The sequence below is a fragment of the Stenella coeruleoalba genome, assembly GCF_951394435.1.
Source record: "Stenella coeruleoalba genome assembly, chromosome: 10".
Classification (NCBI taxonomy): Eukaryota; Metazoa; Chordata; class Mammalia; order Artiodactyla; family Delphinidae; genus Stenella; species Stenella coeruleoalba.
In genome coordinates this window covers 30467739-30495730 of record NC_137156.1, presented here as the reverse complement: position 1 = coordinate 30495730, position 27992 = coordinate 30467739, and the positions used below count along the sequence as shown (strand labels likewise).

General features: G+C 41.2%; 1 protein-coding gene across 1 annotated transcript; it reads left to right on the top strand.

The window, feature by feature from the left end:
• The first annotated feature begins 11 nt into the window (after positions 1-11).
• On the top strand, positions 12-27814 carry MEP1A (meprin A subunit alpha). The gene is made up of 14 exons (XM_079934031.1): positions 12-425; positions 511-535; positions 629-679; positions 4278-4318; positions 4825-4900; positions 6860-6977; positions 9456-9631; positions 14036-14257; positions 15017-15166; positions 19073-19288; positions 20703-21176; positions 23537-23710; positions 24676-24976; positions 27155-27814. Exons 1-14 carry the CDS (start codon positions 288-290, stop codon positions 27318-27320), a joined length of 2328 nt encoding a protein of 775 aa, XP_079790157.1. The 5' UTR covers positions 12-287; the 3' UTR covers positions 27321-27814.
• Positions 27815-27992: the final 178 nt, after the last annotated feature.

The window sequence follows — 27992 nt, the reverse complement described above, 5'->3', positions numbered from 1 at the left end:
ATTTACGTAATTTATGATCATTTTATAGATTATTTTTATTTCTATTGTGAAATGGCTCCTTTACCTACTATATTGTGTGAACAGTTATTGCTAGTGTACAGGAATGTCATTTATTTTTATATGCTTATCTCAATATTAACTTTTTCAAACTTTTCCCTGGTCTCTGGAACCTGAGCTTTTCTGTTAAACTTAGTATCTGTCCTCAAATGGGGCAAAGACATTTTCTTTGACGACTTCAATGCTTCAGAAAATGCTACAGAACACATGTAAGGGTCAAAGTTTCTAATATGACAGCCAGAGCAAGGTCCAAGTACTTATCACAAGGTGTCTTTGCTAAAATCTGTTCACTTGCAAAAATGATTTGGACGAGATCTGCTTGCATTCTCTCTTTCATCTTGTTTTTTGCCCACATAGCAGCTGTATCGGTAAGTAGGTTCTGTTCTTCATGGTATTTAGAAATATTCATTGTAGTGTATGTTATCCATTTACTGTATCTTTATTTCTTTTCAGATTAAGCATCTTTCTAAAGGAAATGGTAAGAACTAATTGAAATGTATAGAGTGTTTTCTGAACTTTCTCTCTTTTGTTCAGCAATACTGGTAACAATATTTTCCCCCACTTTTAACAGTACATGATGGAGAGTTTGATGAACAGAAGGCTATTTCAGAAATCAATTTAGGTGGGTGTAATTTCTGCCATCATTAATGCCTTTAAATAATTTAAAATCCTGTGATAGAATTGCTGAAAATCTCTTAACCTTCGTAGTATGGTATTGGGTAACTGTAGGAGAGAACTCTTCATTCGTGCCTCATTAGAATTTGCAGAGTTTCTGAAAATGGAAATGTGGAAGGAGAATAATGGTTAGACCAAATTTTCTAGAACTAGTGAGTGCTCAGCGGATCTAGAAATATATAACAAGATTTTTGTTGGTAAACAATTTATTCTTCCAGTTTTCATTTTGAAAAAAGAAAAAAGAAGGGAAAATGGATGATTATTTTGCTTGCTAAAGAAAAATGTAAGGAATATGCCTTTGGTTATATTTAGTGGGGAAAAAACCCCAGTCCCTTTACTGGCCCATCATATTCACTAACAACTGTTTGCTTGGGACTTGGAGAGGAGTGTGAAGTGTCTCTGTTTCGACATCTTGTCCACAAAAACATTCCTTGAAGAAATCCATTGGTCTCATCCATTACTGAGAGGAGAGAGATGCCAAGTAATCGTCTCTCTTTTCTCTCTCGTCCTGTCTCTAAAATGGGGGAGGAGCTGTGACATTCTGGGTATCTTTGGTTAGAATTGGTGGGAAACAGAGGTTCCATATTTCTGATCATAAGTACCTTATAGTTTACAAAAGCTTTCATTTCCAATTGCATATTTATTTGTCAGATTCTGTAATGGGGGGCTTCCCTGGTGGCGCAGTGGTTGAGAGTCCACCTGCCGATGCAGGGGACGCGGGTTCGTTCCCCGGTCCGGGAAGATCCCACATGCCGCGGAGCGGCTGGGCCTGTGAGCCATGGCTGCTGAGCCTGCGCATCCGGAGCCTGTGCTCCGCAACGGGAGAGGCTACAACAGTGAGAGGCCCGCGTACCGCAAAAAAAAAAAAAAAAAAAATCTGTAATGGGGTGAGTGCTATTTTCATTTTGCAAGAAGGAACAGGAGGCTCCTTTGGGTCAAGTTGACTCACCCAAGACCACAGATGGCAGTGAGAGCTCACCTCCAGGTCTTGTGACTCATAGCTTAATAGCTCAGTCCTATATGAAGAATGTAAAACTAAAAAATCCCATACCTTAGGGGTAAATTCCTCTGGCTTTGTCCCATTTACAGGGAAGCCAGTCTAGGTGATATTTAGTTGGAAAACCTTGAGAATGATTGCAGGGGTAAAGTAGAAATCACTTAGGAAAGTAAATGGGTGCATGGGTCTCAAGACTTCAGAGCCAGGCATCAAGCCCTCTCTCTTTAAAGTCAGGCAGTCAAGGTGTCTGTAATTCAGAGGATCTGCTGTATCTTAAAGGTCCTGAGGCAGGAAAGCCTTGAGGTTTTAGAGCAGTGCTTCTCAAACTTTAGCATCAGAATCCCCCAGAGGATTCAACACCAATGAGATTAGATTTATTTCCCCCCTATTAAGGCTGCTCTAAACCATCAAGGCTTTCCTGCCCCAGGATGTTTCTATTTGCTGTTGCCCCTGCCTTCAATTCCCTTCCTTCACTCCCCACTCCACTAGATTTCTGCGTAAATGCCACCTCCTCAGGCAGGCCTTCCCTGACCACCATTTATGAATATCAACCCTCCTTCACCTCAGCACTCTTTTCCTTCTTACTCTGTTTTACGGGGTTTTTTTTTCAATTATGCTTTTCACCATCAGCCATACTTTACATTTATTTATTTATTTGTATCCCCTTCCTCTCCAATCAAGAATGTCATCTCCCCGAGTGCTTTGTTTTGTTCTCCACTATATCCCCAGCATCTAGAACAAGGCATAGGACACATTAAGCACTTAATAAGTATATGTTTCATGAACAAACTGGGTAGTGAACAGGCTGGGGCTTGCTTTCAATGGATCTGTACTTCTTGGTGAAATTCTCCTACTGCACTCTCTCACTCCTCTGTGACCCCATCCATGCTGACCAGCCCTTGGGGCCAAGGTCCCAGTAGGCTTCTTCACATTGCTCTGGAAGAGCCCTTCCCTCATCCAGGCCAGGGGTCAAGAAATGCATAATTTTGCCCAGGACTGGCCTAGGCAAGAGTATGGATGGACCAGCCCATAGTAGCCCTACTGAAAAGGCAATTCAAAACCTGGGTCCTGCTGCCTCTGAGGCAGTGGCACCACTGCTGTTTGTTGTTGTTTAATTGTGCTGTTATATGACTAGGTTATGGTCCTGAGGTTAAGTAAATCTAGGAAATATGGGCATGAGGGAGGGAGTGATTCAGGGACAGCCTTAGTTAGTCATTAACAAGCACAACCAGGAAGCCTCATCATAATAACACCTCCACGGTGTCATTACAGAGCCTGAACCCAGCTCCTGAATGAGCTGTAAGCTTTGCCAAATGAGACTGCTGATTCCATGTGAAGTTGTGGTGATTATCCTCTAGTGTGATTTTCCAGCTGTAAATCAGGGGCGGTTCTCAGAATGAAGTATGATCTGATGATTCTGTCTGAAGTAGTCTGTGTTTTCAAGGGAAGGATACTTGTCAAACTTTAGGGCTGTAATAAGAAGTGACATTCTTTTAAATGCCCTTAGTTTTCCCACCAGGATCGTCCCTTTTAAGGATCTTACCAATGCCATCAGGGAGAAAGTATATTCTGCTAAGGTCCTGACAGCAGATGTTTGGAGCCATGGTTTTGAATGGATCTACCCATACTTGCCAGGTCTTCTTTATTATCAGGGCAGCACCCTGAGCTTGGCTTTGGAGGACACCATTGTTTTTTCATGGGGAAGAGCAAAATCAACCCATTTAGCTAGGGTGGGGAAGAAGGATAGTACAATAGCAGAAAGGACCCTGGACGGGAAGTGGGAAACTATAGCTCACTCAGCTGCTGACCACCTGGTACCTCATTTCCTGTCTCAGGAAGTCCCATTTCAACCCCCAAAGTGTAAGAGTTTTGAAGTCAATGACCAAAAAGATTCCTTCTAACTTGTCTCTTACTTTTAAGATTCTTGGACAAGATTTCTTTTCTTTTTTTTAATTGAAGTATAGTTGATTTACACCATAATATTAGTTTCAGGTGTACAACAGAGTGATTCAATATCTTCAAAGGTATACTCCATTTACAGTCATTATAAAATATTGACTATATTCTCTGTGCTGTATAATATATCCTAGTAGTTTATTTATTTTATACATAGTAGTTTGTACCTCTTAATCTTCTACCCCTATCTTGCCCTTCCCAATCCCCTTCCCTATTGCCACTGGCAACCACTAGTTTGTTCTCTATATCTATTTCTGTTTTGTTATATTCACTTGTTTGTTTTATATTTTAGTTTCCACATATAAGTGATAGCATAGAGTACTTGTCTTTCTCTGTCTGACTTATTTCACTAACCATAATGCCCTCTAGGTTTCTTGTTCCAAAAATGACAATAGAGAATGTGACAATATCTGATATTTATTGGCTATTTACATTTGTTCAATTAGAAGAAACTTTTGCATTGTTTCAAAAGCGTTTCACCACATAAAGATTAACAACTAAAGACTTACAATAGAAAAGATTCATTTTATTTTGAGAGATCCCTTTTAGTAATTCTCATTCAAATATTTCTTTTTTTAAAATCCATGTCTAGCTGCAGGCTTGGACCTCTTTCAGGGGGACATTTTTCTACAGGTGAGTACCTGCTAGGAACACAATAACATTTCCCCCAGGACTGGCTGTGTCATAGGATGGTGAGCTTCTGCTCTGTGTCCAGCCACTGAGATGAAAAAATCTCATCTATAATCTGTACCCACAAAGACTTCCACTGTGGTTGCTGGTAAACAAAAACAGACAAAAACATTAGCGAACAGTACAAGACAGTCTATAATTATTAAATTGCTTGTCCATCCAATTTTCCTAATAAGTGAAGCATGAGAGAGAAGGAAATCCACCACCATATTGAAAGTGGCTATTTCAGTTTTGAGGAATTGTAGGTCACCTTTATTTGGTTCTCAAAAATTTCTCTGGAATTTTCTAAAATGTCTGTAATGAACTTCTATTGATTTTACAATATAATCAGAAGATAAGTTGACTAAACTGTTTGAATTGTGTGACAGATTGTTAGTGGTGTGAGAGTTTAGAGAAGGGGGAAGCCAAGGAGACCAGCTGTCCAGTCACCTTTGCCTTTGTTTCTGCAGAATTCCAGAAATGGCCTGAGAGACCCCAGCGCCAGGTGGAAGTTCCCCATCCCTTACATCCTGGCCGACAATCTGGGTAATATTAATTGTTCTTCATTAGGAGTTTTGAGTTGAATTCTTCTGTCTCACCTCTCCACCTGATCATCAGCTTCAGACTTGGGGTAACTACCAACGTATAAAAGGGTTTCTAAGCTCTGACAATTCTTTACCGCACGGTATGAGAGGCATGACATTACATCTGAACCCATGCTGCTTAACCAGTCTGAGATACAGAGTATCAAATAATGATTTTTAAAATGCAGAACACACTAACATGTTAATCAGACCAAGAGCAACACAAAGAACAAAAATGAAATATAATTTGACATCATAGCAATGAAAAATGTGCACTTGCAATAACAGTTTGTTTAGGTTGAATCTAAATATGGTACCAGGATACTAGTTTCAATATATTGATTTCTTCCCTTTCTGTTGCAAGACAAACATGTCACCCTTTTGAGAAATAGAAAAGACTATATTTCATTGTCCTTGTTCCTCTGTATTAAAATTTTCTATTCTTTTCTCTCTCTTAATATAAAGGACTGAAATCAGTTGCATTTTGTTCATTGTTGAAAATAGTAATTGGTGGAAATAAATAAATATTAGAAGCCACGCGTGGACACTGGCCGACATCAAGCCCCTGACTGACAGCTCAGCAGCCACCATGATGCAGTGCCTGTCTGGGAGGCCCATCCTCTGTGGATGGGAAAGAGGAGAGGGGAAGCTAGGACAATGTTGCTCAGTCTTAATGAGCTGCTGTGCTGCTCCCCTTGTCAGGAGACATAGATTATGTTTCAAGAATTTTCCATCACTTTTTATCAGTGCTGCCTCCCATGCCTTTTCTGGAGAAAAGCTACGTAGTAACAAGTGCTGTTTTTCTCAGTTATTTTATGGAAAATTGAGCTGAGTTGTTTTTCCCCAGTGTTTGACAGGGCACTTGGAAATTCAAGGAGCATCCCTATTTACTGGGACATGATTTAAGAAACATTAATTTTAAAAATATGAGATAAGTATGTGGTAAAGTGCCAAGAATTAGAAACTCTTTGAGAGAATGCTGAAAATCAAATGTGCAAGAATGTAATTTAATTTTATAGAACTTAGCTTAAGTTGTAACTTAGAGACCTACCTCCAACAAGTTGACGGGATTAAAAACCACACACACACACACACACACACACACACACACACACACACACGGTAAGAAACAATCTCCTTTCCTTTGGAGTATCTTTCTCCCCCACCCATCCTTGTCTTATGCAATACCAAGGTATGTACACGTGCAGATTAGGCAAAAGGAATGATATTTGATCTTTGGTCATTGATCCACAAAGGTTACTAATAGGCATCTATAGGTCCCTAAGGCTTCTGCTGCTTTGGTTCCAAACTTGGGTTACAGAACTCTTTTCTAAGGCTGCCTGCAGAGCTGCCTATCTAGGCTTGCCATCTATTGGGGGTCCTACAGGGACGCAGCATAAATATTACACATACTTCTTATGCTTTCAGGAGCCATAAACCTCTGTAAGCTCTGCTCTCTTCCTCTAGCAAGAGTGGTGACTTTTTAGATTGGGGGAAGGAATCCCTTTCCCAATGCTCTCCAAAGTACTTTATCCAGAAGACAGAAGTGGCTTGAATCACTTCTGTCTTGTGCTCTGCCGTGCGGCTCTCCTGAGGGAAGGTGCTCAGAACTTCTGCTTAAATGGGGGATAATGAAAGGGAGAAAGTGGGGAAGTTATGATTTTGTTCAGCCACACATACGTAAGTGTATTCTTATTTTGTAGATACATATACATTATGTATTTAACATATGCACTTAGTGTTTATATCCACAAATAATGTGTCAGTTTTAGTTTTCAAGGGATCTATTTACTATAAAAAAAAAAATCTGTCATGGCCCCCAGTGGATTTCATGTGGTGGCGTGATTTTCTATGTTCATAGGTTATATATATTATCCAAGAGCTAGCTAAGGCTCATTGATATTTTTATTGATTTCTGCAGCACTGAATGCCAAAGGAGCTATTCTCTATGCCTTTGAAATGTTCCGCCTCAAGTCCTGTGTGGATTTCAAGCCCTATGAAGGAGAGAGCTCGTACATCATCTTTCAGCAGTTTGATGGGTTAGTATGAAATTTTACAGAGTGTGAAAATCACATGTCCTTTGGTTATAAAAACTGACACATCTCTTTCAAAGGCTAAAAGAAGAAATTGGAAAGAAACTAAAAGCAAACTCAAATCTTTCACTGTGAATTTTTTAAAGTGGCATCACATTTTTAATGAGCTCTGTAGAGAATGAATTGTTTGGAAACCTCGGGGAACCAGGGAGACTCATCTCAGTTCTTTTCCTGGGTTGAGGTTATGCTTTAAATTACAGTCCTTTTTTTTTTCTGGTACTCGGGCCTCTCACTGTTGTGGCTTCTCCCGCTGCGGAGCACAGGCTTCGGACACGCAGGCTCAGCGGCCGTGGCTCACGGGCTCAGCCGCTCCACGGCATGTGGGATCCTCCCGGACCGGGGCACGAACCCGCGTTCCCTGCATTGGCAGGCGGACTCCCAACCACTGCGCCACCACGGAAGCCCCTTTTTTTTTTTTTTTGTCAAGTTTATTAAAGTATAAAATGCATCCTTTTAATGGCTCTGTTTTAAAGTATAGTACTCTGATGGCTGGACCTCTTTGAAAAGTTCTAGATGTAGATTTGCTTTTCAGAGTTACTTATTTCTAAGAAGAAATAAATGGTATATCAAGAAAGAAGACATTTGTCTTCAGCGGTGCGTATATCAACCAGTCTGAGCTAGATGAAGTTGCGAAGCAAAGCCACCATCTGCCGTGACCCTGTAGGTCTGTGTCTTCAAGACCCAGCTGGAGGTATCTCTTCACACTGCAGTTCCCAACATGGCCTCTAGGTGTTGCCTGGATTTCGTTGTCTAGTTCTGAAGGTGGGGATTTTGTTAATCATGGATGGGTAACAGACGTAAAGAAGGAAGTTAGCACATGCTTTAGCTCCTCGAGAAGAGTCTTAGACCTCAAAAGGTGTAAGCTTGGCAAGTAGGGGTGGTGGAGTAATAACAAGTGAATAGGTCTAGTATGCTATGGTGACCGCAGAAGCAGGACATAGTGTGAAGTGAAGATTCAGGCAGAGCCAAGCTGAGTGGCAGAGAGATGAAGAAAGGAGAAGGATGGAGAGGTAGAGGAAAGGGAAGGGCAAATGGGAGGTGGAAAGAGAGAGAAAACCCGAATTCGGGGGACTCATTGCCTGTGGTCGGGAGATGTCTCTATTACACTTAAGTTAGGGGAGAGGAAAAGGGAGGAAGAGGGTCCAGGAAAGGGGCTGGCCCAAAGCGCCCCAAACCCTTCAGGATCCTGGTCCTCTGAAGCTGGAGGTTAACTGGGCTCTTTCAGAAGGACAAGGTCAAAGATTTACAGAGTGGTGGAGTTACCGTGTTTTGCAACTTACACCTTTCCTTTGGGGAGGGATGTTAAAAAAAAGATAAATAATAAATGCTCCCTCTGGATTGTGGATATTTTGCAGAGTTAACTCTGAATTGGTAATAAAATGCTACCGTCAGGCAAGGTGATAATGGTGATGTTTGCACAACTCAGTACATTAACTAAAGATCATTGAATTGTACACTTAAGATTGGTGAATTTTATGGTATGTCAATTATACCTTAATAAAGTTGTTAGAAAATAACTAAGGTCTATCTTTGAGTAGAAATCAAGCCTATTAGCATTTGAACTTATATGATGTTAGCAGTCTTGGGAAAACAGTGGCAAGTAATTTAATGTGATTGTCACCAAGGAACTCACAATTCACTGGTAGCATTTAAACTATTGTCAGATCTCTTATTCTGTTGAGCGTTGGTTAAGGTATAGATCCTTGTTGAGGTGGAAAATCAGATGTACGAGAAAAGACAAAAATAATTGGGAAAAAGAGGGAAAGAGGCTGCACACGAGGAATTTAGAGTATCTGCTAGCAGGTCCTGAGTCCACTATTTTCTGAGGGAATTTATGGGTCCTTCTTGCCTGGAGCCCTTCAGTCATAAGTTAGGCCACCTGCTGTGTGTTGTCATAATGCTGCAGATTGGGTCATACCCCAAGAAATGAACTTGATTAACTTGCATTTTTAATGAGGTTCTTTTTTATGATCATAAAATATATGCCTGCTCATTATAGGAAATTTGAAAAGTCATGAAAATGTAAAGGAGAAGACATAAATCAACCACAGCCACTGCTCAGACAGCTTTGTGGTATAAAAGCAATAGTGTTGTTCTTTGGAATGCCCCATGGGTTTGTGAAGGTGAAGAAAAATGCCAATTTTTACTTCTTTTTACCTGATGCATTATTAGGATTGATTTGCCTCTGAGTATGTAGGCGTACTTTTATTAATGGCCTATCACTTTTCAAGCCTGCATAATATTCTCTCCAGGGAATGTTGCTTTTTTCACCAGTGCCCTATGTTGATGAGAATGGTATCAGTAGTTTCTTTTTGAAATCAAACCTAAATTTCTTCACACCTAACCTAATTTGTGTTTTGGAATCCTATGAATTACAGCTGCTTAAGAATTCTCTAGAAGAAAATTTCTTTCTTCTCTTTAAAGGTGCTGGTCTGAGGTTGGCGACCGACACGTAGGACAGAACCTTTCCATTGGCCAGGGATGCGACTATAAGGCTATCATTGAACATGAGATCCTGCATGCTCTGGGGTTCTACCATGAGCAGTCAAGGACGGACCGGGATGATTATGTGAAGATCTGGTGGGATGAAATTCTTCCAGGTGTGTATGAACCCAAGGTGCTATTATCTTTATCACTTGCTCAGCCCAACCCTGGGATGACCAGGCCAAACCTATGTATGAATGGGAGCTTCAATTTCTCCAGGAGGAACACAAAATATGGCCTCTCCCGTAGGCTGTGCTCATCTGATCACAGCTGATCCCATATAAGTGTCTCAGGGAAAGGCGAATGGTGGTTAACTAAATGTAGGCTTAACTGATCATCAAAAGCTCTTGCTTTGTTTCAGTGTTTTTGTTGAAAATCTATCTAAAATTCTATTCTCCTGTCTTAGTGAGTAAAATGAATTAGGTCCCTGAGGATGTCAGGGTCCTTTTTCTGCATGTGAAATCTTGTGTAGAAAACTGCATGAGGTTTAGTTGACTGTATGATAATCCGAAGACATACTCCAGAATTTTTTTTGGTGCTTTACCAAATCAACAATAGGTGCTTAAAAACAAAACAACTACAGCAAAAACCAAAACCACCTTTTATCTGAATTTGCACTCCCAATTGTGTTAATTCTAGCTAATAGTCTTTCTGATTCATCAAAATGCACAAGTCTTTTCTTTCTCCTTTCTAAGCACCTCTTTCCTTCTGCCCCCAACCCATAAAGGATAACACAGTTTTATTTCACATATGATTATGCAGTTATTCTAAAAATTCTGATGAAGATGTTATAACTCAGTTTACCAATGGACATTCCATGCTGTGTTTCTGAAAACACCTAGTTTTTTTAAAAAGATTCTTTCGATTTTAAAGTCTTTATTGAATTTGTTACAATATTGCTTCTGTTTTATGTTTTGGTTTTTTTGGTCATGAGGCATGGGGGATCTTAGCTCCCTGACCAGGGATCAAACCTGCACCCCCTGCATTGGAAGGTGAAATCTTAACCACCACAGGACCACCAGGGAAGTCCCAACACCTCGTGTTTGATTAGGAATTAGTTCAGGAAGTGGAAAAGCATCATTTTTGGCAGTGATAGCTTAATGAAACTTTAATGTATTGGAAGTGCCTTAACTATGACCACACATGGTTTTCATGAAGCAAATCGTTGCCTCGTAATTATCTGTTTCATTTAGATCCCAGTTTAACGTATGAGTTCACAGACTGCAGTGCATCTCTAATAATTTTAGGGACTTGGAAGAACTGGCCATACTTTACAATTAAATAGCAGTCTCCAAAAGACTTCTGCCAGAACTGGCTCATCTTGGAGTCAGCTGTAACCGTGGATCTCACAGGAGGCAGGGGTACAGATGGCTAATCCTATCGAAATCACCTCTGGGGTTTCTCAATCTGTGTCCCTCCCGGCACCTCCTATTCTGATATTTCATGAATGTGGAGTATTGGTGGGAGGAGGGGAAACTATGTGGTTTGTAAAAGCCTAATCTGTTACCAGGATTGGACCCACACCTATACTCCCACCCATCCTACCATTCAACCACTGAGCTAGAGGCCAAGTAATATTCTTCTTTGTCCCCCGATACAATCTAGAGAAGTTCTAGACAGTATTCACCCAAGTATGAAATAATAGATCAAAAACAGTATATTTTGTCTCCCAGGGGTAATTGCCTTATATCTGGGTCTGTGTAGATACGCCAGAAGAGTGCAGGTCAAAGGACCGAATCTCTGCTTGTGAGGCTCCGGGCAGTATTAGACTTCGTCTGAATTTGCAAGAGGCCTGAATTTCTTACTTTCTCTTATATACTTAACTCTGCTGAAAATGACATGAGGAAGCAGAAAACATTCGCATTTTTAAGTCTTGAAGAACACAATGCTCGGTGCTTTTAAGATCGTTTTAGACCATATGAGGTCCCCTTTCTCAGAGGGAGCCTGTACACTTACAAGGATAATTTGCAGACATGCTCAGTTTTGGGTTGAGCATAAATGACTCACCATGTTTGCTCATCTCCTGTCTGTGTTTTCATTAGGTGTAATTTCATATATCTAAACTGCTTGCAATCACTGGAGAACTCTCCTCAAATGAGACATCAAATCCAATTTAGATCATAAGCAAGGGCAGTATTATTGCTCAGGGTAATTTATGACATTATTGCATCTCATCTTCAGTTGATGGCAATCTTATTATTTAACCTAGGAAGATACTCTATTGGCCATATAGTTCTCTCCCCAGATCCATCTCTGTTTCTGAAGTCAGAATTGTGTTTTCTGGATCTGTTTTCTTTTATTAAGCAAAACACTTCTGAAGTCTAGCAGGGGGTCTACAGACTACAGTCTGTGGGCCATATCTGTTTGCTTTTGTAAATAAAGCTTTATTGGAACATAGCCGTGCCCATTTGTTTACATACTGCCTATGGCTGGTTTTGTGCTGTAACAGCAGAGTTGAGTAGTTGTGACAGAGACCATACATCTTGCAAAGCCAAAAGTATTTTCTATCTGACCCTTTACACAAAAGTTTTGCCCATGAGCTCTGGTTTACAAGATCACTTCCTCTTCAGCCTCTCGGCTGTGAGTTCCCTGAAGGACCGTGCCTGTCCTAGTCACTGCCAGGGACCACCACCCACCTAGCACAGCTCCCAGTAAATAGTAGACATGACAAAAATGTGTTGAGTTAAATTTTAAAATGTATTAAAAACATTTATTTGGTAAAGCATTCTGATAAGTATCCTTGGATAATAAAGAATAAAACTATCTATTTTAACCTGATGATTTTATTGCAAGTTAAGGAAAGCAGCCAGTGAGTTGAAAGTGCCTTGCTTAAGATACCACTGAGAGTTACCAGGAGACCCCAGACCCACGCCCAAGTCCTCACACCCCCTAAATGCTTTTTATAATTTTGCCCCCTTAACGGCCATCTGAAGACCACATGCTCTGGAAGGAATGACTCTCCTCCTTCCCTGTTGGGGTTATTTACTTCTTGCAGTTCTGTACCAACTTTGAAAATGCTTCGATCCCTCTTGGATTAAGTCCCCATAAAACCCCTGTGAGTTGGGAGGATGTAACATCAGTATTGTCATTTTATAGTTAAAACAAGTTCTGATCAAAGGGGTTCATGGGCTTTTCCAAAAGCATCTGGGGACCACTGCCAGGGTGTACCACACTTCTCCAATCCTGAGTGTACCTGAGTTGATGTCTTTGAAAGCTGGTCACATTTTCTTCTAATTATTAAAAACAGTTGGATGGGAAGCTAGAAAAGGAGAAAGAGATGATGAAGGTGGGAAGTTTTGACTGGGAGAGTTATGAGTATTCTCATTCAGTTTTTCTATCACTTCCTAAGAAGGGAATTAAAAACCGTGAACTTCCCATTATTGCAGCTGAACCAGTAAATTCCTGATGGCTGCTGGATTAAGAGTATCTGGGTGGTTTCTCATTTCAGCATTTCACATTGCAGGGCATATTCTCTTACTTATGCTAATCTCATTTAAAATATTTTCATTTTCTATTTCGAAAGGAAAGTCAGTTTTCTTCCTATTCTGTTTTTCTCACCATGGGGCCATTTCTAGAACAGGAGAGTGTGAGCCTTGATTGACAGGACGCCACTTTCTCGCCAGGTGCTAAACTTTCCTTCTGCCCGTTAGATTTCTTTTTCCTAAATTGTTGGAGAGCTGGCCAGGTACAGCTCTTGGTGGATGAGGTACTTGGCTGTTAGCAAGATGGATCAATCCTGAATATTTTCCTGAGTTCAAAAATTCCTTTTCCTACCATGAGGAATACCTGCCTCCACTTCGATATCTTATCTTCTCTTTCTTAAATCCTCATACATACACACACACACATTTATTTATTTATTTATATGTATAAAAATGAATCTTTGATTTAAATATACATTTAATAACATGCATTGTATATTTACATTACATTATAATATATGTATATATTATGCACATATTTAATAATATGTATATATTTATTATTAATTATAACATGTATTTTTTTTTCTCTTTGGGAGTATTTACCCATTTATTTAATTACTATGCCAGTTTCAAGCTACCACACAATTTTACTGAACAAGGAGTTAGGGAAAGATTCTCAGAATCAGTTCTCCTGACCTGGACAAGGTGGCCCCAGCTCATGACTCTTTCCCACTCAAACCAGCTTCCTCTTACTTTTTAAAAAATTTATTAATTTTATTTATTTATTTTTGGCCGTGTTGAGTCTTTGTTGCTGCCCACAGGCTTTCTCTATTTAATATCCATTATAATAATTGTATGTACTATTATATAATATATTAGTACTTTACAATGTTATTAGTGAACATTGATATATATTAATTTTATATACATTGTGCAAATTATAAAATATGTTAAATATGTATATATATTTAGATCAAAGATGCATTATTCTGCCCCCTCTCCCTTATTTTGGTCTCTGCTTGAGTATCTAGTCAAAGAGGGTAGGATGGGGAAATGACATGACTGATCAGGGCCTGTGGATTCCCTCCTTGACAGGTTATCAGCACAACTTTAACATCTACGATGACAACTTCATCACAGACCTCAACACACCCTATGATTACGAGTCTTTGATGCACTATGAGCCTCTCTCATTTAACAAGAATGCTAGTGTCCCCACCATCACAGCCAAGATCCCTGAGTTTAACTCCATCATTGGGCAGCGCCTGGATTTCAGTGATATCGATTTGGAGAGGCTGAACAGAATGTACAACTGCAGTGAGTACCTCTGGGTCTGAGGACTGGGTAACCCCCCTGACCTTATGGGACTCCTGTACATTTTCCTTTGTGTTAATTTGTTAATTTTGTTAATTTGTCCATTTCATTAAGGACATTAGTTTCCCTATCCTTAGAAAAAATTGTAACACCTACCCCACAAGATGGTCATGAAAATCAATTATGTGTTTGTGTTCTGTAAAGTGAAACTATTGGGCCAATGTAAGGAGCTGGAATTGTCCAACTTCTTCAGCTTCCCTTTGAAGGGAGCATCCTTATGTAAAGCCCAAGATAGTTATAGGCTTGAAAGTATTTTGTATCTTAAATTCTTTGTCCAGGTTAGTGGTTCCTGGAGTCCTCTAATGCTCAGAGATGGGATGTTTTCTAAAATGGCCCCATTGGTCTTCAGAGACACATTCTTTAATCCTGTTCAATATGTATGTAGAGAAGATCTACTAAGAACAAAGCCCAGCATAATAGGTACCTCATTCTTGATCTAAAGGAGTCGATGGTTGGCATTTACAGAAAAGCATGATGGTAAGCCTTTTTATAGTTTGACTCTGTGAAGTGTGTAGGGCTGCATATGTGTTGGCAGGTTCTGCTATCTAATGCACGATGGCAGGACTTACAATTGAGAAAAATCAAGACGACGAAAGGTTCATGATCCTGCTAGAACAATGACATCTTAGTAGCCTTAGCCATTAGGTATTTGACATGAGAGACCTTAAATTTTTAACCAGGTGACAAAAATATCATTTGCAGCCACAACTCACACCCTTTTGGACCACTGTGATTTCGAGAAGGCAAACATCTGTGGGATGATTCAGAGTACCAGAGATACTGCTGACTGGGTCCATGGGGACAGCACTCAGCCTGGACAAGCGGATCACACCTTGGAGGGACGATGCACAGGTCAGTGAAGGCAGCAAGAGGGTACATTATGGAGGTTCTCCAGGTTCAAGGGGAAATGGCAGCTGGCATGTTTGGCCTCAGCTGGAATGCTAGTTATCAAACCTGGAACTCTGAGTGAGGACAAAAACCATTTCTCATATCTTTATTATTATTATTTTTGCGGTATGCGGGCCTCTCACTGTTGTGGCCTCTCCCGTTGCGGAGCACAGGCTCCGGATGTGCAGGCTCAGCGGCCATGGCTCATGGGCCCAGCTGCTCCGCAGCATATGGGATCTTCCCAGACCGGGGCACGAACCCGTGTCCCCTGCATCGGCAGGCGGACTCTCAACCACTGCGCCACCAGGGAAGCCTGACATATCTTTATTATTAACACAATAAAAAGCATCCAGGTTCTGGGCATGCAAAAGAAACGTTCATTTAAGTGATGACAAAACTGATACAGACATAATGGTTGATATGAATTTGTACTTGTTGGTTATCTAGTTTATATAGAGTGTGTGTAACACAGGAAACTGTACTCAATATTTTGTAATAACCTATAAGGGAAAAGAGTCTGAAAAGGAATATCTATATCTATCTATCTATCTATCTATCTATCTATCTATCTATCTATCTGAATCTCTGTGCTGTATACCTAAAACTAACAACGACACTGTAAATCAACTATACTTCAATAAAATTTTTTTTTAATTTTAAAAAATATATGACTTTGTAGGACTTCCCTGGTGGTGCAGTGGTTAGGAATCAGCCTGCCAATGCAGGGGACACGGGTTCGATCCCTGGTCTGGAGAAATCCCACATGCCGCAGAGCAGCTAAGCCCGTGTGCCACAACTACTGAGCATTTGCTCTAGAGCCCATGAGCCACAACTACTGAGCCCACCTGCATAGACCCCATGCTCCACAACAAGAGGGGCCACTGCAACGAGAAACCTGCACACTGTAACAAAGAATAGCCCCCGCTCGCCACAACTAGAGAAAGCCTGCGAGCAGCAACAAGGACCCAGTGCAGCCAAATATATATATATATGACTTTGTAAATTAGGGCAATGTCTCTAACAGCAGCGTCCTCCGGTGGAACTACAGTGCGCACCACATATGTAATGTAAAATTTTCTAACAGTCACATAAAAAAGAAATGAGGGAAATTCTCTTTAGTAATATACTTAACCCAGTAGATCCAAAATCTTAACATTTCAATGTGCAATCAATATAAAAACTATTAATGAGATACTTCACACTTCTTTACAGTAGGTATTTGAAATCTGGTGTATATTTTATCCTTACAGCAAATCTCAGTTTGGACGGGCCACAGTTCAAGTGCTCCGTCACCATATACGTTTGGTAGCTGCCATATTGGATAACAGCTTCAGACAGTTCCTGTACATGGTTTGTGCAGTGAAAAAGCCATAAAGTCAGGAGAGACCTGGGTTTAAAATCTGGCTCCACCACTTGCTAATTGTGACCCCAGGAAGTTGTTTTTGTTGTTGTTGCTGTTTAAGTCTTTTGGCTTTTTGTAAACCTCTCTGACCATCAAGCTATTGATCCTTCACAGCGAGCTTGGAAAGAGATAATGCGTCTAGAATCTTCCAAGGCAGACCAGCAGCCTGACTCCCTACTTATTTCCCCCATCGTCCCTTTCTTTCCAGAGGTTCTATTTATTTTTCAATTTCTATCTTAACACCCTTTTATTATGTGCTTGTCATTGAAATTGTACCAACCCTATTTGGAAGCAGGCAGGGTTATAGATTATAATAGCCTTTTAAAGATTGGACTATCATCAAGTCCCTTAGTCCACGCCTGTGTGAGAGTTGGTAAGAGTTCCTTCACGGAAGAGACCCAGCTTATCACCCAGATGCCAGGCCACCAGGGAGAATGTCGGAGGTTGTCAACGATTGCCACTCTTCCTCGCGCCTTGGCAAAGGGCGAAAGTCTCTGTTACACATCAGATTATTAAACATATAATCTCCAGTGTCCAAAGGGTGATCTACGCCTGAAGTTCTCTTTAAATTTCCATCATAGCCTCTAATCTAATCTCTCCTGTGGGTTTGCTGCTAGGCTAATGTGCAAGTTCCAGCTAAACAGAAAGGTGATCTCCGTGTGAGAGGAATCTGCTGAAAGAATATTCTAGCATTTTAGTAGGAAAGGAAAGGACCACAGCCCAGAGAGGTAACTAGAAAAGCTTTCTCAGGTTAACTTGACCAGCCATTATGCTTCTTCCACAGGAGGCAGATAATGGGACGGGGTTTCCTTTGCTAGAGAGCGCTGCCTTATTCAGGTAGATGCATACACTCAAAGAGCTCGAAGGATAGAAGCCACTTCCCACTTGAATCCCAGAGGGATGAATGAATACCCAGTTACTGGCAGCTCTAGGGCAAGAATTCAGGTCTCCTGACTCCTCAGCTTGACTTATTGGGCTTGCACTTCATACTTCTGACCTCAACTGGTGGAATTCCTGAGCAAGGATAACCAGGAGACCTTCTTAGCCCTGTGAGCTCTTGTTTACCCTAACCCAAGCCCTCAGCAATTCACGACACAGAAGTCTAAGGCTAGTAAGATAAAGTATTGAGAAGAACATACCGGCAAATATAATTTACCCTGATGATATATTAAAGACATATGGTATTTTTCAGCTTTGTGGAAAGCTTATTTAAACATCCTTGCTCATGCCCCATATGTGAGGCAAGATGAGGCAAGGACTCATACTGTCAAAGTACCTGGAACTGTAGATGCCCACTTCATTTTTACTTGATGAAATGTTTTGAGTGGAGCATTTGGTAAGAGGTTGAGTATTGGAGTAAGTTTAGATGACTTCTTTTTTTTAAAGAATGGTAACGTTTTTATTTATTTATTTTTATATTTATTTATGGCTGTGTTGGGTCTTCATTTCTGCACGAGGGCTTTCTCTAGTTGCGGCGAGCGGGGGCCACTCTTCATCGCGGTGCGCGGGCCTCTCACTATCGCGGCCTCTCTTGTTGTGGAGCACAGGCTCCAGACGCGCGCAGGCTCCGTAGTTGGGGCTCACGGGCCCAGTCGCTCCACGGCATGTGGGATCTTCCCGGACCAGGGCTCGAACCCGTGTCCCCTGCATTGGCAGGTGGATTCTCAACCACTGCGCCACCAGGGAAGCCCTAGATGACTTCTTTATATGCAAGAATTGTTCATTGTCCTTGCCTTTGAAAAAGTGTGCTGGTTTTCCAAGTGATGTATTTGTTTAGCCACCTGCTTGTTTTAGGGGAGAGAATTTTGAGATACATGAGTTAGGCAAACCCAGCCTCTGGCATAAATGTAGACCCTTTCTCCCCTCTTTCTTAGTGTTCCTCCAAGGCTTTCTTTACATTCAGGAGAAAGCCTCAGTTGGTCCCTAATGTGCCTTGAATGCCTCTTCTTAGGACACAGTAAAGTTGATTCTTTACCACGGATAGTACACCCAGTTATTAGGCTACAAAAGGATGAAACTGAACCCTTCTCATTGTGAATATTTAAAATTCAATTCCTAAAACTTTGAATCCCACAGTTTCTTATATAGCTAGGAGGCCATCGCTTTTCCTTGGATTGAATCTCTAAACAACAAAGTTAATGAAGAAAATGGAATTCATCTCACAGACACTAGATTCCATCAACTTTGCTTAAAGTCTGTATTTCCTTAAGTCAGAGGTGTACATTTCACAACCTTGGGAACAAAGGCAATCAGAAGAGGCAGTGGAGAGCTGTGACTTTGACCAGCAATTCTGTCCGTGGAGACAGACAGAATATTTACTGACAAACAACCTTTTTATTTTCCCCAGAAGAGTTCTAGCCTTTGTTGCATGGTTGATGGCTGTTGCTCACTGTTTCACTTTGCCTGGGCTGAGGGCACCCTGGGGTATTTGTGGCCAGAGGTGGGACTTTAGGGTCCTCTCTCCATAGGTGCCGGCTACTTCATGTACTTCAGTACCAGCTTGGGGATAGCAGAGGAGGCAGCCCTGTTGGAGTCTCGGATTCTTTACCCAAAGAGGAAGCAGCAATGCCTGCAGTTTTTCTATAAAATGACGGGAAGCCCTTCAGACAGACTCACCATCTGGGTCAGGAGGGATGACGGTACGGGCAACGTTCGCAAGCTGGTCAATGTGAAGACCTTTCAAGGTACTTAAAGGCATCCTGCAAGGACTGATTGGGCTTCATATTTGGGATTGTGCTTTTTCTCCTCCTTCCCCTCCCTCTCCCTTTTCACCCTCCTCCCCCTCTGTCTCCTCTTCCTTCCTTTCCTCCACCTCCCTTCTGCCTCTTTGAAATGCATAATGCCTGGCATGTTTTAACCACTCAATGGATGTTTTAACCGTTCAGAAATTGCGGGTTCAGGTGAGCCTGAAATATACTATTGAAAGAGGCCAATCAGGGAAAGAAAAAAGAAGGCCAATCAGAATATAAAAATCTAGTTTTCACTAGAGCTTTGGAGAAAGACAGAATAGAGAAAATTGGTGATTCAAAGGCGGAGATTGGAAGGTAAAAGGGAAGCTGCCTCTGTTTCAGCAAACTGATCGATACCACTATTTAATACACTGAGGTAACTTGAAACCCACTTGTGAAGTTGGTGGCAAGCAAGTGACTTGTATACATTAACTTCACTAAGATCACTTATATGTTCCTTAGTGATACTTTATGTATTTCGATAAGAAGATCATGAAAACCTTAAAATGCTAAGGTAGTTAGTTGGTTGTGAGAGTAATCTGACTGAAAATCAAGATCCAGGGTTACAAAAGCTAAGTACTTACATTCTTTGATTATGGTGGTGGTTCGTTCATAAATAGAAAAGGAGAGACGTGTTTTTCTAGTTTTCCATTCAACAAAGAATTTCTCAATTAAAATGGGATAAAGGAAGCATTCTTTGTGTACTTCTAGAAGAAGCTGCTGCTCTTGAAGGGTGGAGGCTTCCTTAGTAAAGGCTACTCAGAAGAACGGGGGCCCAAATTGTCTCTACCCAGGTCACTCTGTGGGTAGAAAATACTACAAATAATGGTTTTGAGGGGTTCACTTTTCTGGCTGAAATTTACAGAGCATCTTTATCAAATAGAGGGATGACAGCTAGGTGCCCTTTAAGAGTTGAGAATTTGCTGTGTTACCAAGGATTATAAATATGGACATATGAAATTGCCATTGTTTGACCTTTAACTTATCAAAGGTCTGTTTTATACGGTTCAGCCCAATACTTGTGCATTCAGTGCTAACATTAAGGGGGTGGGGTGCCTTTATACCAACAAACCCAGGGGAAAGCCCAGAACCTGCAGAATGGAATAATAATGGAAAACAAATTCATGATTAAGACTTTTATGATAAATCAGAGTGTGTCTTTTTTTTTTTTCTTTTTTAGCGATTTTCCCATACTAGATATGTGACTTTGGAAAAGTTCCTTAACAAGTTTATAGCAGTTCTCTCCTGTGTTTGTTGTGAAGATTACATGAGATCGCTCATGTAAAGCACCTGCCACAGTACGAGGTTCCAAGCAAGTGCTCCAAAAATGTTAGTCACAGTTGTCACCAATTTTATTCTCTGTCCTCAGGAGATCTGGACCAAAATTGGAAAATTGCCCATGTTACACTAAGAGAGGAAAAGAAGTTTCGCTACATTTTCCAGGGCACAAAGGGTGACCCCCAGAACTTGAGTGGGGGAATTTCCCTGGATGACATCACTTTGACAGAAACCCCATGCCCCGCAGGGGTTTGGACGGTCCGGAAATTCTCTCAAGTCCTGCAGAACACAGTCAAAGGGGACAAGCTTCAGAGCCCTCGATTCTACAATTCAGAGGGCTACGGTTTGGGGTTGACCTTGTACCCTCATGGCAGAACGACCTCCAGGAGCTCTGGGTACTTGGGACTTGCCTTTCATCTGTGTAGTGGAGAGAATGATGCTGTCCTGGAGTGGCCAGTGGAGAACAGACAGGTGATAATGACAATACTCGACCAGGAACCCGATGTCAGGAAGAGAATGTCCTCCAGCATGGTGTTCACTACCTCCAAGTCCCAGACGTCTACAGGTAGGTGGTTAGAAGACCTGCCCCTCCACCTGGAAGGGCCAACAGACACAGTTCTCATCTGTACAGGAGAGATTAACTTTCCCCTCACATTTCCTCCTTGGGCACATCTACAGCAATGTCATGTTGGAGCATTAAGTTAAAATGTCCTTGTTTCTTTTTTCTTTCATTGAAGTGTAGTTGATTTACAATGTTGTGTTAGTTTCTGCTGTACAGCAAAGTGATTCAGATATACATATTTATTCTTTTTCATATTCTTTTCCATTATGGTTTATTACAGGCTATTGAATACAGTTCCTTGTGCCATTCAATAGGACTTTGTTGTTTATCTATTTTATATACAGTAGTTTGTATCTGCTGATCCCAAACTCCTAATTTATCCCTCCCACCCCCTTTCCGCTTTGGTAACCAGAAGTTTGTTTTCTATGTAAGTGAAAATTTTCAGTGTCATCTTATCTCTCTCTCTTTCCTGAATTCATCCATCAAGCATCTAAGTAAGGGCTTGCAAGGTGCCAAGCTCTGTGCCAGTCCCTTAGAGTACAAGCAAACCAGCCAGTCCCTGCCTCACTGAGCTCAGTCCGAGAAGACAGATCCAGCTAATCATTTTCAAATACTCAGAATTTGTGAGGCTCTGTGCAAAACTAATGCACTGAGTCCTGGAATATTACTCATTGTCAGTAGGTCCATGAAACAAACTTGCATGAATAAAGGAACGGGCAAACTATTTTTTTTTTTCAAAAGAAGAGACTTAAGCCTTAAAAGGAAGAAGCTATAGCTCTCTCTTCCCCTTCATTGAAAAGTTACTCAGTAGTGGGCAATGACCCTTCACAGGGGTGGTTCGCTGCTCCACCCCCCTCCCAATTCTCAGGGGTTTTTTTGGGGGGGTTTATTATTCAAACAGAAAGTTACAAAAATTATAATCATCCTCATCAATTCACTCAGTCCCATGTAATTAATTTTTTTTAACTTGATCTTTTGTTAGCACTTTTATGAATTCACCAGTTTTCCATTAGAGTTCTGAAAATGCTTATTCATTCAGTTCAGCAGTATAGTCAGTTACCAGAAACCTGTACTTGTCAGTCTTTTCCATGAATTCCTTGAAGATGAAACCCTTTTATAGGAACATTTTTGCAAAAGCATCAGAGTACACCCAGAACTGTCTGTAAATGACAAAAGACTTAAAAATGACCACGGTTAAAGATTTGACGAAAGTTCATAATAATGCAATTGCCAAGGAAATTTAGTTATTTCTGAGATACACATTTTAAAGTAATAACTAGAATTATGACTTACTGCACCAGAACATACAAGATTTTTAGAAATTTCATGTAATGTCCGAAACATTTATATTAACATATTTCCATACAAATAACCCAAAGAAAGTTTAGTATAAGTTGTTTTGTTTGTTTGTTTGTTTGTACTGCAGGTTCTTATCAGTCATCAATTTTATATACATCAGTGTATACATGTCAATCCCAATCGCCCAATTCAGCACACCACCATCCCCACCCCACCGCGGTTTTCCCCCCTTGGTGTCCATATGTTTGTTCTCTACATCTGTGTCTCAACTTCTGCCCTGCAAACCGGTTCATCTGTACCATTTTTCTAGGTTCCACATACATGCGTTAATATACGATATTTGTTTTTCTCTTTCTGACTTACTTCACTCTGTATGACAGTCTCTAGATCCGTCCACATCTCAACAAATGACCCCATTTCGTTCCTTTTTATGGCTGAGTAATATTCCATTGTATATATGTACCACATCTTCTTTACCCATTCGTCTGTCGATGGGCATTTAGGTTGCTTCCATGACCTGGCTATTGTAAATAGTGCTGCAATGAACATTGGGGTGCATATGTCTTTTTGAATTATGGCTTTCTTAGGGTATATGCCCAGTAGTGGGATTGCTGGATCATATGGTAATTCTATTTTAGTTTTTTTAAGGAACCTCCATACTGTTCTCCATAGAGGCTGTATCAATTTACATTCCCACCAACAGTGCAAGAGGGTTCCCTTTTCTCCACACCCTCTCCAGCATAATTCTCCTGGAAAGAGTAAATAACCTGATATTTTTCCAACACATTTTTTCTGATTAACAAAACTCTTATGGGTAAACAACAAGGTCCTACTGTACAGCACAGAGAACTATATTCAATATCCTATGATAAACCATAATGGAAAAGAATAGTAAAAAAATGTATATATACATATAACTGAATCACTTTGCCGTACAGCAGAAATTAACACATTGTTAATCAACCATACTTCAATTAAAAAAAAGCTCTCTATACTCATTAAAGACAGATGGAAAGTGAAAAGTAAAGCGATAATGTGATTTTCTGTAACCTGTAACTTTGCAGCAGTGAATGGCTCCGTCATCTGGGACAGGCCGTCTGTCGTGGGGTCCTATGACAAGAGCTGTGCCTGTTTTAGAAGCATCGACTGGGGCTGGGGTGCTATCATCTCCCACCAAATGCTGAAAAGGAGGCGTTACCTTAAAAATGACGACCTTATCTTGTTTGTGGACTTTGAAGGTATTTTGCTGGTTTTCCTGAATCAATAATCCTGTGTTCTGGGTGTTCTATTGACTTTACGTGGATTTTTTTAAAGCATCTCATGGAAGGTGGGGATCTTTGGGGGGGACTAGGTTAAAAAAAAAAAAAAGATGTGCTCTAAGAGAACCACATTGTGCTCTTTTATTGAAGGACTCCCATCTTGATTTTAACTGTCCTGGGGAGAAACTAAAATTTTAGTGTCACCTTTTTGTATAACTTATCAAATGTGACAGTTGGCTGACTTCAATTTAGTTTCAATCAGTCTATTCATACTCACTTTATGCTTCTCTTCTCAAGTTAAATAAATAAAATCGTGATTGGACTACTTTAAACATAAACACGGCAAAAAAAGAATGAAATCTTGCCATGTCCAACAGCATGGATGGACCTGAGGGGCGTTATGCTTCGTGAAATACGTGAGATAGATAAAGGCAAATACTGTATGTTTTTACTTACATGTGGAATCTGAAAAACAAAGCAAATGAACAACTATAACAAAACAGACTCACAGATACAGAGAACAAACTAGTGGTTACCAGAGGGGAAAGGGGTAGGGGTAGGGACAAAATAGGGGCAGGGGATTAAGAGGTACAAACTACTATGTATGAAATAAGTTACAAAGGTGGAATGTACAGCACAGGGAATATAGTCAATACTTTATAATAACTTTGTAGGACGTGTAATCTATAAAAATGTCAAATGACTATTTATACACCTTAAAACGAATATAATATTTTAAGCCAACTATACTTCAATAAAAAATAATCCATCCATAAAATAGTTGGCATCATGAAAATCCGCTGGATTCAAAGCCGCTTTTCATCACTAAGGTGATGACCCAGAGGGGTGGAGGCAGCCCAGGGAGCTTCCTCCAGGAGTGGAAGTGAATTGTTGTCAGGTTTAATCATATATCTTCCTCACCACCCTTTGTCTCTTTCCTCAAGATATCACTCACCTTGAGCAGACTGAAGTTCACGTTGAAGACAGCAGGCTGGTCCCCCAAAGCCTCGTTCTCCAAGGCCAGGAGCAGCCGGCTTCAGAAGAAGGTTCGGGAAAGGCCTCCTTAGAGAAAGACCTACTGGGCAGCCTGGACCAGGGGCATCGCAGCCGACAGAAGCGGTCGGTGGACAACACGGGCCCCATGGAGGACCACAACTGGCCCCAGTACTTCAGAGACCCATGTGACCCGAACCCTTGTCAAAACGAAGGCATCTGTGTGAACGTGAAGGGGATGGCGAGCTGCAGGTAGGCTCTGTGGCCTGGGGCGGCAGGTGTAGGCCGGCAGAGGGGAGCCCTATGTCTGCTTACCCTGCTAAAAGGCACGTGTCTCAGGTCAGGGCATCCACGCCATCAGATGGTCAACCGTGTCAGTCCTTGACTCCACAAAGCCGTGCCTGGAATCAGAGGGCGGAGCAGGGGTCCTGCCAGAGCAGAAGAGTCCCAAATCTCCTGTCTCTTCACGTGTATCCCTTTGCTACCTCTGGGACACTGTCAACAGCATCTTGAATGTTGCTGGAACTTTGAACTCCACTGCAGGGCTCAAAAATGACCCAGAGCTTTTTTTTTTTTTTTTTTTTTTAATATTTATTCGGTTGTAGCGGGTCTTAGTTGTGGGAGATGGGCTCCTTAGTTGAAGCTTTCAGACTCCTTAGTTATGGCATGTGAACTCTTAGTGGCATGCATGTGGCATCTAGTGGCATGCATGTGGGCCCAAACCTGGGCCCCCTGCAATGGGAGCAGGGAGTCTTATCCACTGCACCACCAGGGAAGTCCCGACCCAGAGCTTTTAGCATCAAGGCTCCACCACAGGGACTCAGGACCAAGCTTAAACCTTCCCTGACTGCACATGTTATTATTGTTATTAATTATTATTTCTATTGTCCATTAGTGCAATTGTACTATTATCATATTTATGTTTTCAATAAGAAGAAGAAGAATATCTGATATTTGGGGGCTGCTTGCTCTGTGTCACATGCTCCCCTGAGCAGTATGCATTCATGATCTAAATTATTCCTCATAGCCACCCTGTGACATAAAGGCCCTTCTTATCCCCGTTTAGGGCATAAGAAATCTGAAGCTTAGAGAAGTAAGTAATTTGTCTGAAATTACCCAGATGGTAAATGCTGGAGCTTAGACTTGCCATCCAGGTCTGTCTGTCAGCACAGTTTGCTATATTTAATAGTTCTTTTTATAATGTTTGTTATTTGCATAAAATATTTCCTAAAAGGATGTATGTGATGACAGAAGCATCAGTTTCATTTGATAGAATAGTAGCAGGTGTGGGAGCCGGTCTGCTTGGCCCAAAACACCTACATTTCTTCTCAGCTCTTTTTGATCTCCACTATGTTCTTTCTTTTTTAAACTTTTATTTTGAAATAATTTTAGATTTACAGATACACTTCAAAAATGCAGCAGAGTTCCCCATACCCTAAAGTCAACATATTACATAACCACCGTACATTAGCAAAGGCAAGAAATGGGCATTAACAAAGGTAAATACTATTAAAAATAGTATTCACTAAACGATACATCTTATCCAGATTTCCCCAGTTTTTCCACCAATACACTTTTTCTGTTCCAGGATCCAATTCAGGACCCCGTGTTCCATGTAGTTTTCATGTCTCCTTAGCTCCTTCAATCCTGAGCTGGTCCTTGGTCTTGTCTTTCATTATCTTGATACTTTTGAAGAGCATTGATCAGTTGTTTTACAAATTGTTCCTCAATTTGAGTTTATCTGATGTCTTCTCATGATTATATTGGGGTTGTACATTTTGGGTAAGAACCAAGACGTGATATGACCTTCTCAGTGTGTCATGTGAGGGGTACCGGATGTCAATATGTGTTATTACCGGTGATGTTAACCTTGTCATCTGGCCAAGAGGGTGTCTGCCAGCCCTGTCTCCTGAGAAGTTACCATTCCTCACTCTTTAATTAACACACGTCTTGGGAGAGACACTCGGAGGCCATGCAGACATCTTGCCTTTCCTCAAACCCTCACCCACTAATTTCAGCAGCCGTTGGTGGAGTTTGCTGAACCATCACTACTGTGTGTCAGGAAACACATTCTTTAAGTGTCCCAAACCTTCCTCCTGAACTTTGCATATGGTAGCCAAGAGGACAGGGTCTGGAGACAGACCTTCAGAGATTAGACTTCAAGAGTGAGACACTTACTAACTGCATGGCCTTGAGCAAATTATCTAACTTTTCTGAAAGATAAGGATGATGAGAATGGCCTGGTAATAACCACCACCTCAAAGGGTTGTTCCAGGATTAAATTAATTGACTTGCGTAAAGCACTTTGAACGAGGCCAGGTGCGTGTAACTGCTGAGTGTCCCCTGCCATTGTTGCTGTGTTGGTCTTGTTGTCAGGAAGCCCTTGGGGCTCAGGTGGTTCCCACATGCCCCTGTGTCCTGTCTCCCCAGGTGCGTCTCTGGCCACGCCTTCTTCTACACTGGGGAGCGATGTCAGGCCATGCAGGTGCACGGCAGCCTCCTGGGCCTGATGATCGGAGGCGCAGCCAGCATGGTTTTATTGACCTTCACCATCATCTCCATCCTTCGCCAAAGGCCAGGCAGTGATGCCCGCTGACATCAACTAGACTGCAGAAGCACCTCCAGCCCTTGGACCCTCCCTTTCCTTCCCGTGCTCATTGCAGTTTGGGGCAACTTCTATCGGCCTTGCTTTGCCTCCAGCCTCTTGTGTGACCCTTATGGTTTTCCTGTCCCCACCCTCACATGGTTCTCTTACCCTGCTCTGTGCTCCAAATGTATCTAGTGTGTCCTGTGATGACGCTCTTATCCCTTGTTTAATAGACTGTCTTTCCCATATACTGTAAGCTCTACGCGGGCAGACCCACCTTTACTGTGTTAGCCCAGTGCCTGGGAGTCTGCCTGGCCCGGCATGCATGGTCACTCAGTAAAAACGAATAAATGAGCCAGTAATTGAATGAACAACTAAGATATAGAAACTCTCTCCTTTCTACTGCAACTAAGATGTATACAATGAAACGCATATGTTTTTTGTACTAGAATCAAACACTCAAATACCTGTTTTCCATCAGACACAATAGGTTTATTATTCTTTTAGGGTCTTGTGTGTTAAAGAATTTCGAATAAAGATTCCTCCTAGCAGCAGTATTTGCTTTCCTCCTCTGATTCTAAGGGAAAGTCTTTAATAAATTCAATAACTATTTCGTCAGTACCTTCAAGGGGTCCAGAATTGCATGTGAATTTGTGTGTGTGTGTGTGTGTGTGTGTGTGT

Bases quoted from the DNA above. Each gene is read 5' to 3' on its own strand.
- MEP1A (XM_079934031.1), top strand. From the start codon at position 288: ATGACAGCCAGAGCAAGGTCCAAGTACTTATCACAAGGTGTCTTTGCT. The intron at 6,978-9,455 runs GTTAGTATGAAA...TTCTCTTTAAAG, and splicing joins ATCTTTCAGCAGTTTGATGG to GTGCTGGTCTGAGGTTGGCG. The intron at 15,167-19,072 runs GTCAGTGAAGGC...CTCTCTCCATAG, and splicing joins CTTGGAGGGACGATGCACAG to GTGCCGGCTACTTCATGTAC.